Genomic DNA, 14,127 nt, shown 5'->3' on the forward strand with positions numbered 1-14,127 from the left:
CTCCCAACTCAGTGTCATCTGCAAACTTGCCAAGTGAGCATTCAATCCCCTCATCCAGATCATTGATCAAGATGTTAAACAGGACTGGCCCCAAAACCACACTCTGGGGAACACCACTTGTGACTGGTCACAACTGAATTTAGCTCCATTCACCACAACTCTCTGTGCTCAGCCATCCAGCCAGTTTTTGACCCAGCAAAGCGTGTGCCCATTTATGTGAAGTTTATGTGAATGTATGTTGCCTTCACACTCCATGTAAACAGCATCAATAAGCAGATGCTTGTCCCTAAAGTGATACAACCAGTATTTTTCAGCTTTTATGATACAGTCACAAAACTATACTCTTCTTCATATCTGTTGTTACACCTTGTCTCTCTGTTTCAAATGCCTAAACTTAGGACTAAATGATCATTGTCCTTACCATTATGTTACAACATGTGACTTTGGAATTTGTGGTATGACTGAGAGAATGGAGTTTGTTTTTTCCATTCTCATTCTCCAGTATATACTCATAATTCCCTCTCTGACCCGTCGTGTGAGGCATTTCATACAAGTAATATCTGTGGAAAGAAAACATGAAAGGTAAAGGAACAATTTTTCAGACTTTTATAAACACAACGATACTTTCAGAACACAGTACACAGTTCAGTGCTTACTGACATGTTTTAGATAGCTACAGTCATGGTTTTGTACTTTTATAGAGCACACATGCCTTTTGTAAGTTTGTGTATTTAGAAGCAGTACAGACTTACTTTTGCAAGAGAAGTTTTAAACTTACTAAACCAGTACAGCTGATTTTAAAGGTTTGCAGAAGTTCCTACTACTTGCTATTGGGAGAAATAGACAACAGCAGCTGTTTTTCTTTTTTCTTTTGCTGAACAACTTAACCATGATTTTCACAAACTAGTTTCTTTTTCATAGGTAACTCCTAAGGAGAGCAGTCAGTCATTCAGAATATGTAGTTACTCTATGTTTAGATTGTTTTGACAAATTTTTAATACAAATTTTACATTAATTAAACTGTTCTGGACCAAGTAAGCTGTGCAATAAAAGAAAAACCTATACTTTACAGGTACCACAAAGCAGAGGAGTGACAGTTCATCTAGTTATCAAACATGATGCCAACTATAAATGTTCTATAGTATCATATGTAGCCATGTATTGAGAGAGTCATCTTTCTGTGACCTGGATCATATAAAGTAGCTATGAAAGTTTCAGATAGTTTCTACATTTGATGATTATTTTGTATTTCAGTTGGCAATACTTTTTATGATAGTAGCACTGACACATCAGGACTTTTCAGCAGGTGACATTTTCTGTGGCATGAACTCATAAGAGAAGCCTCAATCAAGTAAAATTATGTGTTCCAGGAAGGTGCAAGCAGCCCCAGCACTGTCCTGCTGCAATATAAAGATTATGTACTTGGGCCCAGCAGTGAAACCAGACTAATTCTAGTACAAACTCTATATTAATGGCAATGAGTGCCAGTAGTTTGGAGAAAGAATGCGTTTTCTAACACATTTAAATATGGGAAATTATTATAGCAAAAACCAGAAAAATGCCATTTAAGCCCAGATTCCATATGACTGACGAGTAGGGATTTGTTTTCAAGCCAAAGCGTCCTGCAGACACCTTACACAGTATGATTTAAACTGCACTTACTGGAACACACATGACATTTTTTTGTTCTGTTGCTGGCCTCCATACTCCCTTTTGAACATGTTACACGAAAAAAAAGCTTAACAAGTCCCTTTCTCTTTTAGCTCTGCAAGTGTGTTCAGCATAATTTCTTTTTCAGTTAAGGATTAATCTGCAGGGACACATTTTTTCCCTTTGAGGCCAAAAAGCAGAGGGGAACATAAGGGGGATCCAGGAGCCATGCTCTACAGCTTTTTGCAGGGGCTTTGTCTCTGAGACCTTAAAAAAATTCAGGGATGGGACAAGAGAAGATGAGGTCTTCGTTCCTGGTATTTCCTTTCTACTTTCTGAAGGCAGTGGCTTTGCCTTTAGCCAGTAATAGTAAGCAACAGAGAAAGCAAAGTGTAACCAAAACATAGACTACAATGTCTAATTATTCTCTTTGCAGGTGCTTTTCTTATTCCCTATATCCTCTTCCTAATCATCGCTGGAATGCCCCTGTTCTATATGGAATTAGCACTGGGACAGTACAACCGAGAAGGGGCTGCCACTGTGTGGAAAATCTGTCCAGTTTTCAAAGGTAAGTGTCCCTGTGCTCACTTAAATGGTACCACGAGGGTGCCACACGCTTGTGATCACAAACAAAGTAAAGGTCTCTTATCTTTCCACAGACAGCATGGTATTTGCTGACCTTTCCCCAGCCCTTGAAGTCAGAAGCCTTTTGTTATCACAGGTGGAGCACAAAATGGGAAAAGTCACAGAAATAATCTTCAGGGTTATTACTAAGGTGTGCAATGGAGAGCAGTGAGCACATGCAGTTCAGCCCTGCCCTCCCTTTCCCCTGCATGTTGGGGAGTGGGAGGAACTGGGTATCTAGGTGGAGGGAGAGACTGGCAATGCAAACATTAGGAAATACTGAATCCCATCCAGGTTAGTTCAGCCCTGTCTCTCCCAGTGACTAACATACCCACTGACTCCCTTCAGTTTACTATGTGGAGCTTTCTCTACAAAAGTCAGCACACTACAGTGGCTAAAACACTAAAATGGAGTTGTGAAGGTAGTGCAGCCTTGTAACAACACAAGAGTTTTCTGTGGCTTTGTACCTCAGTTTTCTTGCCTATGAAATGGAAGCAATGATTCTGATAGACTTCGTAAAGTGGTTTTCAAATCTAGCATTGAAAAGCAGTTACTAAAACCTGACCATTAATACTGAGTATTTTCCACTAAGGTTAACTCTCCGGCATCACTGAGTGAGGCTGTGGAGTGTTGTCTTGTACTCCAAGTTGCAACCATTCTGCAAGGGAGAAATAGCCATGGTTATGTGTTTGGATAGTGATCAGGGTGTTTGGCATTGATCAGGCATAAAGAGATCTTTTGCTTACCAGCAAAAATTTTAAGTTCCCTTATATCTATACCAGATTATATCTAGAATTTTTCTGTAAAAGCCTAAGCCTTTTCAACACAGAGCTATCGAAAATGATATCCACTCAAGCTCAGCTCATCTTAGAAGCTTAAAATTCAGATCACGTTCATCCCATGACTGACAAAAGCTGAGAAGCTTAACAATAGGAATCCAAACTTGGTGGATCCGGTGCTTGGATGTAGGGTACACTGAGTAAATATTACTCTTCTTTCTCAAAATACAGCTTTCCTCTTCAAGGAGGCTAGTGCTGCAGAAACTGTGGGGTTTTTTCTTATTAATCTAAACCCAAACTCACAGCAAAACTAGACATAGAATAAAAAATAAATATGCAAGCTAATAAAATACGTGTCACAAAATTTTAAAATTAATTCATATAGATGTACATAGCCCTTCTCTAATCCTTTCATGGGAGACAAAATTCATCCCAGTGCCCAGGAACCTAAAGACCCTTACTCAATCCAAATTCCTGCTGCTATCAGTTAATACCTTTGGATGGCAATGAGGATTTTGAAAACCTAACTGCAAATTTAGGCCTTAAGGATCTAAAAGTGTTTGAACCACTGTGCTCAGAGGTACTCTTATCTGTTTGAATCTATCTATCTATCATGATTGAAAAGATGTTGTGAAAGGAGAACAGAATTTATTTCGTGTAAGGTCTTTGTTGACGTTCCAGCTGTGTTTTAAGCTGACATTTTCAAGGTGGACTAAACATACATTACTGTTGATTTTTAAGTGTTCTTATTACTAGGACATAGAATAGCATAAGTTATTTGCTTCTCGAGGAGCAATAAGCATTGAATTGTATTTGCACGGCAATACAAAGTGTAAACTTTGTATACTTTATAAAAGTATAAACTCAGTACTTTTAAAGTTCTGACCACACCTTCTAATAACATACAAATATATTTTACTGCTAATGCTTTTGAGTTGTTTCTGGGATAACTCAAATCTCATAGTCAAATGAAAAGTACATAGTCTACACAGATTTGTAACAGCTTTTTGAAGTGAACAGTAGTACTAATTTTAGCTATGACTCTTATTACTATGATCTCTAAGGACTCTGCTTCTAATGAGAGGCTTTCATAATGCATGCAATTAAAAATATATCCTGTAACTTTTGCAACACAGTCTGTTTTCATCTCTGCATTTTACAAGATATATTTTAGAGCGTGGGTGGTGCAGCAGTATTTATAGGAAAACCTAGACCTAGAAACAAGAGAGCAAATTAATTCCTGAACATTCTTCTGATTTCAGAGGAGTGACATTTAAGATACATTTGATCCAGTATTTTTTAATCTTGCTATTAAATATCTATCATTGTAGTCCTGAATTGAAAGAATTTCAGGAAACCTTTTTTTAAACAGGAATCCTCCAATTTCAGTGTAACATACATTATGTGTACTTAGTGTTTTAACTTTCACATTAATACTTAAGAATTAGCCCCTTGAGTGATTCTTTCCTGACACCCTTATATTGATCAAAATGTATTACTGAAGTTTGAGTGTTAATGTACTGGATTTGTTTAAGCACCAAGGATTTGAAGATATAGTTTCTTCTTTTCTTTTACAATCTTTTCCCTAATGTTAGGGATGAGCAAACTGGTCAATGTATTAAAAGCCTCCTGAAAAGCAAAGAGTATATGCAGTAGTCTTAGAACTGCCAACTCCTTCAGGGTCAGCATCTGTTCCTTATGCAAAATTTTAAGCCAAGGATTAATACTGAAAGCGTGTGCTACTTCCTTGCTTTATCAGGAAATATGGAACCCTAATGATTTCCAACTGCTAGCTTCCAATGCAGTATCTCCAAAAAACTAAACTGAAGAAAATTAGAAGTTCTAATACATACAGCTTTGGGGTAGGATTCAGATAAAAATGCAGCTCTTCACATAAAGGAAGAATGATACAAGCGAAAGTAAAGCAAGCTTCCTGAACAATTCTGGCAACAAACTTCTGCTCTAACATTAATACCAAGGCTTCCTCCCAAGCCATTGGAAAATGGCCATTTTCATGAGTAGAACACACGCTCTCTGAGACTCTCTTACTAAAGGCACCTTCCAAGCACATTTCACCATAAGCAAAAAATACGAAACAAATGTTCAAAGTCAAAAGAGATTGCTTACAGTGGGGATTCTGTAATCCTGGGGGAATAACGAATTGGTTTGAAGGTCCACACACAGTTTAGCCCCAGGCTTGATATTCACTAAGACTTACTGGCATGCCCAAGAACTTGAGCCCCTCAGTGGAACAGCACAGACTGCTTCATGCATGTTTTAGATGTAGTTACAAGCTGACAGAAGTAAACCTGGAGAGTATCAATGGGAAAGAAACAGGAGAGGAATCAGTGTCTGTTCCAAACTAGCTCAGGGTAGGAGCACAAGGCATAGGGAAACTTCACTTCGGTCTTGAATTTTACTTTTCCAAGAAAAGTTACCAAGAGCTCTGACATGAAGATGAAGTGAGTTTCAGTCCTAATGTGGGCTTGCAATCTTCTACATTGGAAGCAAATCAGCAACAGAGTGAAACCAGAGCAAATTTTGACATTGCACTGCTTAATTTATTTTTCTGGCAAGCAACTAGATTTGCTAAAAAAACATTTTCCAAAATCATTAACATAATCTTTTGTTTTAAGGTCAGTGACACTGTGTCCACATGTATGTATGCAAATGTCAAAGATTCCTTTTACTGGTCTGAAGATCTAAATATGAATTTGCAGCCCTTTATGGCTGAGTTTAACTACAGTGTTTGCATATACTGTTGCATGTGAAATGCAATGTATAATGTAGTTTTCCTTTGTCTTTAGGTGTAGGCTATGCAGTGATACTCATAGCTCTTTACGTGGGTTTCTACTACAACGTTATCATAGCTTGGTCTCTGTATTATCTATTTTCATCATTCACATTTGAGCTTCCCTGGACAAACTGCGATAACAGCTGGAACAGCCCAAACTGTACAGATCCCAAACTCTTCAATGCATCAGTGCTTGGCAATGGTACCAAATACTCAAAGTACAAGCTCACTCCTGCAGCTGAATTTTATGAGTAAGTGTTGACCTGACTTTGCTATTTATTCAAAATTCTATGTCCAAGAATGTTTCCTCCAGAAGGTAAGATAGCTTAGCATCCAGCCTCTAAAATAAGCGTAAGACTAAGTTTTGCAGTTGTGATGTTGATCTGTATTCCTGTGGGATTAAGACTCTTGCCTCTGAAAGCTTTGGTTTTTCCAGTACAAATGCAGTATTTGCCACTGAACAATATGGAACTGGACAAAACACAAATCTTCCCTGATGTTCCTTTTTTGCTTGCATCAACTTTGCCAGGGCAAGGAGACACAGCAATATTCTGACACAGACCACTGCATGTCAAACTGAGCTGGCTTTAAAATGATTTGTCCAGCAGGCTTGGCCTGTTTCTCCACTTCCAAAATATCTCAGAGCAAACTTTTGTTGGCTCTGCTGCTTCAGTAGCTCCATGAAGTGAAATGAAGCACTGAGCAGGGAGGAGAGTGCCACAGTTGTAGAAAGAAAGGCTTTTTCTGATTCCTAAGCAAAAGAGCATTCTGCAATATAGGCCGAAACAGCCAAAGGCACACTCAAATCTAACACCTGGAATCAAAAAGGTATATGAATTAACAACTGAACTATAAAACAAAGATACTAATCTGTGTATAAATAATTGCAGTATGGGTCTCCAAGGGAAAATGGGATTTGATTAGAACAAAGAAAGGGGGCTAGGCATCAGGCTAACTGAATCAGCTGTTGAATTAATCTGGATAATTAATATTTCTGTGTTGGGAATGGAAGGATCTCGGGGCATACACATGCCAAGCAGCGAGTCCTACCCTGCTGTTAGCAGAAATAACCTAGTGTGTGTGTTATAGCATGCCTGGCTGCGGTATGGATCTTGAAGTCTGTGAAACATTTGCAACTGCTATTTCTCCTCTGCAGACAGCACAGTGAAAGATCAGTAGTGATGCACAAACTGTTGGCAGGGGCTTGGGTAAACTAAACTCAGTGCTTTGAAAAACAATAAGGGAGGTTGACTTCAAAGGAGCTAACTACAATAGAAAATAATGACAGCAAGGAAATCTGCTGCTCTTACAAAGACAATATATGTGTTTGTAACACAAACATAAAGAGATAATTTATAGAAAAAGGCTATATACGCATGCAGTCAGTTAAAGAAGCTGACTTTGAAGTGAACTGTAAGAAATTATACATTCAGCATCTTCAAATGAAGAACTGCATTACTGCAGAATTTTAATGCAAATAGCATTTTAAAAAATGGTTTTCTGTATAATTTTCTTGTACCTAAGCCTTTGTAAAGCAAAATACAATCCCTATAGTCTTGCTTTCCTTTATGATTTAAAACAGTTCTATGTGTTTTCTGTTATCATATCATGGTTGGGGTATGATTTTGAATTTGTAGTGGGTGAGGTAGTGGTAGAATCTATTCACAATGTTTTTATTTAGTTCCACTGATCTGGGTAACAGCTCAATTTATTTATTTATTTCATTTTCTGTCTGTACACTGAAACTTGAAATATTAGGGTTCTTTCCTTAGCAGGAAATAGATTCAAAGTGCCATTTTCAGAAGGTAAGAATAAAGACAGAATTTGACATTTCATTAGGCTTTGATCCCTGAATTTTGGAGCAGTAATTAAGTCCCCAGGCCCTGTAATAATTTGCAACTGGATTATATTGCAAAAATGAGAAGAATAATCACTCAGGTAACAATTTATAACATTTGTATCTGCAGCTGTAAAAACAGGGAATTACGAGGGACATTATCCAGTATTTGAATTAGTTCATCAAATCCAGCTGTGGGCCCAAACTTGTGCAAAGTTTTAGTGTATTCAGATCCAACCTAATAAAGAGACAGCCTAATTCAGAAAGGTGTTTATTCTCTTATATCAAATAACCTAACACATTCCCAAGGTCTTTTTACAACAGGAAGAGCTGAATCTTCTGATTGTAAAGTTTCATATTATGTACGACAGTGTCAGGAAATAGAAATGATGATGTGATGTTAAATTTGCATCAGTACATTGGGTTTTCAAAATGATGCACCATTTTTGGATGCAGCGTACTGTTAAGTAATAGTTCAAGTAATGGTCTTTACTGGCTACCTTCCCTCTAAAAACCCCTTCAAGTAAAGGCTGAATATTCCTTTAAGAATATTGAGTATCCTTACAACATATTACACTACTTCTTGAATGACTACTGAACTTGCCCCAAGTGTTTGTGTAGGAATCACACCTGATTCTTCCTGGTAGTTAGCCATTAGTCACTTTTAATCAACAAATCTTTGCCAGAGGAGAACTACAGTTCCTGACAGTTTGTGTCAGGTCAATCTGTTCCTTACAGCCAGAAATCTCAAATTATCAACTGGATAGCTAATTGATCCTTCCTCAGTGCTGTAGAGTAAGAGTTTTTCAGTAACAGCATCGTGAAGATACTGACTTCCAAATTCAATAATCATGCTTACTTTCTTAAGGTTTGTACTGCTATCCAGTGCTACAGGATATTAGCAATAACAGAAACAATTACTTTGGGAGCAATAGATTTAATATGGCAGATTTCAGATTCTGAGTTTTGATCAGTTATATAGAGAAACAAGGAAATAGAGCAGCTACTTTTATACCAGAGGGAAATCAAACTATACCACTCAAGCTCCACTTGGATACCTATGGAAGCCTAGTTTCTGCACTAACAAGGTATGATAATTGGCATTATTAAAACAGGGATTGAAACCAGTAATAGCACTGGTGCTCACTGTAAAAACATCATAGAAAGGGGGTGATTTTATCAGTGAAAGTGAAATAAAAGTTCCATTATTCTCCTCAGTACTACCAAGGCATACAGGAAACCATCTAGTCTGGAGTATCTGGAGCCACGCTTTCAGCCACAGTAACAGGCATAACAAGAGCTTGCTGCTGGGATGCACTGCAGCTTACAGGAAACTTGTTAAGGATACTAAATGCCCAAACACTTAAGTCTTCAGCCTCAAGACGACATGGGAAGTGGTACAGCTTGAGCTTGGTTCTCTAGGTTGTATATTTACATCAAGAACATATGCAAACTTTTGCCTTCTGGTGAGCAGGCTAAACTGGAAAGAGGGAGACTAGAACACCAAACATCTATTTTGCAGTTGGAGAATGACTGAAAAGAGGTACTTCCAGAAAGTCAGAGCTGACTGTGTCCACCACCACAGGAATAAAATGTAGAAAGAGTACTGTGATGTGACAGTTCATCTAATACTTCAAGAAGGACACCTCTCAGTTCAACAGAAATACGCTGATTCTCACCACTTACATTGAGTGAGAGAAGGAAAAACTTGCTAAGAATCTAGGCCAGATCTTTCAGCTGTCCTGTGTTTGGTGGAGAGGGAAAGCAGGGAGAAAACTCTAAGCCTCAGACTTGGAAGAAATCACTTCAAATTGCAATTTCCATGCCAAGGCAGTGACAGGCAGACTATGACAAACATGTTTGGCTTTTGTTTTCAGGCCTTAAGAGTTGGGCAGTAATTCAGGTTGAAGTGGTATTACGCTTGGGCTTTCTAGAGTGTTTCATTTTACTAAGTCTGTTTTCAGTCATTCAGGCTTAATTCAGGCCAAAGTGCCACTGACATCAAAGAGATTGCAACAGGAATACAGGATGGAATGGGACCGCTGCAATACTTCATCACAAATGGTTAAAATAAATTATAAAGTATTTGTACAGTGCAAATCTAGCAAAGCAAGCACTCCAAAATCGTTTAACAACCAGTGCCCTTTTGCTAGTAATAGTCAGTCATAAAAGATACCCAGTTAGGAACCAAATGTCAATTCCACATTTCTTTGGAGACACACATTAATTACTTCCCTCTTTAGTGGTTTGGAATTAAACACACCCTTTCAACATATGTTAAAATACTTCATTAGAAACTGTCTACTCCATATCACTCCTATTTACTTCATTTGAATACAGGCATGCTTTATATTTGTTCTCTCCATTCTTGTGTCTGGGAAAAGTTTGTTAGCATCTTGGTTTCATTTATGCTGACAATTAAACAAATGCCAGTTTGGTATGGTACTTCCCATGAAGTACTATGCCTGTAAAAAATAATGATCTACTGTAGAAACAAATCTTGGCAGTTTTTTAAAGAAAACAGTGATAGTGTAAACAAATATATTTGAGCTACAGCTATTTTCTTCTGAGAGTACTTTTTCTCAGAGCTGTAATCCATTCTTTCTGTGTAAGGAATAAAATACATCTTTAAAGGGAAATTTTCATGCCAGATTCAGTAAAGGAAACCCACAGAATTCACTAGACTGCCCAGATGTGAGTAATTGCAAAAAGCTACCTAAGGACAAGGAATAAAGACAGTGTTCAGTCACAGCAGTCTGTGTCTATTATATTTATGAACATAAATTTATGAGGGGTGTGTGAACCAAGAACATCTGGAAAAATCCCTCACCCTATACAACAGAGGTTACTTTTATAGACTAATAGGTTTGGGTTACAAGTCTTCACAGGAAATATTGTCACAGACCAAAGGATCCACATAGTTGCACAACATGTCAAATGGAGTGATCAACACTATGTACTCCAAAGGAAGAGGCAGAAACCTATCCCCATAAAACAATTGTGAAGAAACCTCTCCCAAAAGAGAAAAAAAAATCATTTCAAAAGTAAGCATGAGCAATTCTGCTTATAAATTCTTATAAAATCTGAATCAGACAACAAGAACTAATGAGTGTGGATGGTCCCATATTCTGCAAATCACATCTGGTAAGACAAGACTCTAACCTCATGCATGTTAAACAGGACCAGCAGTTCTCAATGATACACCAGTTTCCTGGACAACAAACCTCCACTGAATACAACTGAAGCTTTTTTAAAAGGTTTCTTTATGCAACATTTGTACCTTATAAACTAATCAGAGAGTTTGTAAGCAACAAGAAATTAAGGGCATATCTAGACATCTAGACCTACTCATCTTTAGAACCTTAATTGAAGGGAAAGTTGTCAGATGTTTCTGACAGATTTGAACTTGGGTAGCAGTCGTTTGTTTACCTTCATAGAGATCACACAATCAAAGACTTAACAGTAATTCTGGCCAGGTTCTGTACCTTCACCCTTAGAAAATCCCCTGAGTGTAACAGAATAACTCCAGTTTCAGTGGTCTTAGAATCAGGTACATTATTAAAGACTTTATGTGGGAAATTTATGGCCACATTGCTGAAATAGTAATAAGCAAGCTGCTTTAGACATCAATTCTATATTAACTACACAGGCATATTTAGGAAGTGTTTGGGTGCATTGTTTGCACATCCACAGTCTGATACTAACATATTTGCATCCCTACACATTGTATATTTACTTTTTGATGGTGTTGACTTTTTCAGGACTCACTAAGTAACTCAATCTTTCTCTTTTTGAGTCAGTGCACAGAAATTTCTGGCACAGGTATTTATGTGCATAAACCAAAAACAGCTATTCCACAGCTTTGAAATTTACTTTGCACGTATGTTTGCATCTTCACATTTGTGAACCATTTACTTGAACAAAAAGAACAGAAATTATAGGCGAGTACAGTGGAAGTCAATCCATATAAGTGTGTACACATGTTCTTAGGCTTTGGACAGTTTTATGGAAATGATTCCTAAACCACAACACTCCCTTGCATAGCAAGTCCAGAAGACTGGGAGAATAACTACTTTGTCAATTTAAATTTGCAGGGGGAGTTTATGAGATATTGCAAATATCAGGAGCTGCAGATTACACTGCATGCAATTGGCTTGCTTTGTGCTAACTTGTAGGGGGAAATCTAATTGCTCATCTTTACTTACTGAATCCTATGAAGTTTGGTAGGGGTGCCAGGCTCTGAGCAGTAACTATAGCAGCTGAGGGCAGTGCTGCAGCACTTCCCCTATATTACCTTGCATTTGAAATCCTGGCAAGCAGAAACAGATCCTTTCTCTGTGAACGTCCCTACCTGCACCTATTGCTCAAAGCCAAGCCGATAAAGGTATCACATACAACTAAACACCCATTTGTGCTCAATGGGACAGAGTCCAGTTGGAGGCCTGTATCTAGTGGAGTCTCCCAGGGGTCGGTACTAGGATCAGTACTATTCAATATATTCTTCAATGACCTGGATGAGGGAACAGGGCGCACTGTCAGCAGGTTTGCTGACAACACAAAACTGGGAGAATTGGCTGACACTCCAGAAGGCTGTGCTGCTATTCAGTGAGACCTGGATGGGCTGGAGAGTTGGGTGGGGAAAAATTTAATGAAATTCAACAAGGGCAAGTGTAGGGTCTTGCATCTGGGGAAGAACAACCCCATATCCCATAGGCTGGGGACTGACCTGCTGGGGAGCAGCACAGCAGAAAGGGACTTGAGGGTCCTGGTGGACAGCAGGGTGACCATGAGCCAGCAATGTGCCCTTGGGGCCAAGAAGGCCAACACCATCATGGGGTGTATAAGAAGGGGTGGTTGTAGGGCAGAGAGGTTCTCCTGCCCCTCTGCTCTGCCCTGCTCAGACCACACCTGGAATATTGTGTTCGGTTCTGGGCCCTCAGTTCAAGAAGGACAGGAACTGCTTGAAAGAGTCCAGCAGAGCCACAAAGATGAGGGAGGGAGTGGAGCATCTCCCTTATGAGGAGCGGCTGAGGGAGGTGGGGCTCTTGGAGCAGAGGAGACTGAGGGGTGACCTCATTCATGGGGATCAATTTGGAAAGGGCAAGTGTCAGGAGGAAGGAGCCAGGCTCTGCTCTGGGATGTCCAATGCCAGGACAAGGGGCAATGGTCCCAAGCTGGAGCACAGGAGGTTCAAGCTGAAGATGAGGCCAAACTTTGTCAGTGTGAGGGTGCCAGAGCATGGCCCAGGCTGCCCAGAGAGGTTGTGGAGTCTCCTTCTGTGCAGACATTCAAAACCCACCTGGACGTGTTCCTGTGTGACCTGGTCTGGGTGATCCTGCTCTGGCAGGTGGGGGTTGGTCTGGATGAGCTTTCGAGGTCCCTTCCAACTCCTGAGATTCTGTGATTTATTTGTATTCACCTGTTTCTCATCAAATTTTCTCTACAACACCGTACTGACATTGTATCACCACTAGAGTTTTATGTGTTGCTTCCATAGGGGAAGTGTTTGCTTGTCCAAAACTATCACACCTAGCATTAATCCATGAAAATGTTACAAACTTAACCTTATTGTGTAAAGGACCCAGCATTACAAATGTCAAGCCACAGAGTGCACATACATTTGTTTAAACGTGTATGTGGTTTGCAGTTTGTGGTGCATGGGCCTATTGGTATGGTTTTCTTTCTAATGGCAACTTCTTCCGTGCAGGTCTCCAGTAAAGCTTCATGAGACCTCAGCACCTTCTTTGGAGAGGCTGAGGCTTTTCTTCCATGTCCCTCCTGTGTAGGGCGGTACATGGCCCATTCACAATGTTGACTGAAGCACCATTTACTTTGCCAAGGGCTGAGGCAGTTGGGAACACAGGTGTTCCAACTGCTTTGCCATGTACCCAAACAATACACTTTTGTCAGCATTTCAGTATTCATTACATCTATGGAGGGGTAAAATTCAAGTGTTTCCATTCTATCTGCAAATCTCAATATAATGGGTTTAAAGGCAGATTTTGAAAATCTCTTTCTTCAGAATGCTGTGCAGACTTGAATGTGCTGAATTGTGGCATAAATAGCAGAGGAGGCCAGGATTAAGTTAATGGGAGAATAAATAAAGCTGGGTAGAGACTTCAGTGAGTTGAGATTAACATTCTCAGTGAATGAAGAGCTTACTCCTAGTGAACACATATATTTTCAGGATTATTATGATTCAAAAATAGATATAATTTCATTCGGTACAAGCAATAATTTATTATATTCCGGCCAGGGTGTCACTGGCAAATTACTTTTCTGTATGTGATTGCCAAAATCTAGCTTGAAGTCCATTACACAGCTCCATTCTCCAACGCAAGAGGGAGCTGAAACATCTTGGGAAACAAAAAACTCCAGGCAACAAAGGTGTTGGCAAAAGACAACGTAGTGTCCAGCAGAGCTGGAGTGAGTAGACCTGCTGA

At 39.2% G+C, this 14,127-nt stretch overlaps 1 protein-coding gene across 1 annotated transcript in view; it reads left to right on the top strand.

Moving 5' to 3' along the window:
• The first annotated feature begins 2,091 nt into the window (after positions 1–2,091).
• Positions 2,092–14,127, top strand: part of LOC104538676 (sodium-dependent noradrenaline transporter) — a 42,785-nt gene continuing 30,749 nt past the window's right edge. The window contains exons 1-2 of the mRNA XM_010181961.1: positions 2,092–2,218; positions 5,861–6,098. Coding sequence (XP_010180263.1) covers positions 2,131–2,218; positions 5,861–6,098 — 326 coding nt within the window. The 5' untranslated portion in view covers positions 2,092–2,130. The remainder of the gene's footprint in view (positions 2,219–5,860; positions 6,099–14,127) is intronic.

Source organism: Mesitornis unicolor, unplaced genomic scaffold (genome assembly GCF_000695765.1).
Source record: "Mesitornis unicolor isolate BGI_N332 unplaced genomic scaffold, ASM69576v1 scaffold24623, whole genome shotgun sequence".
Classification (NCBI taxonomy): Eukaryota; Metazoa; Chordata; class Aves; order Mesitornithiformes; family Mesitornithidae; genus Mesitornis; species Mesitornis unicolor.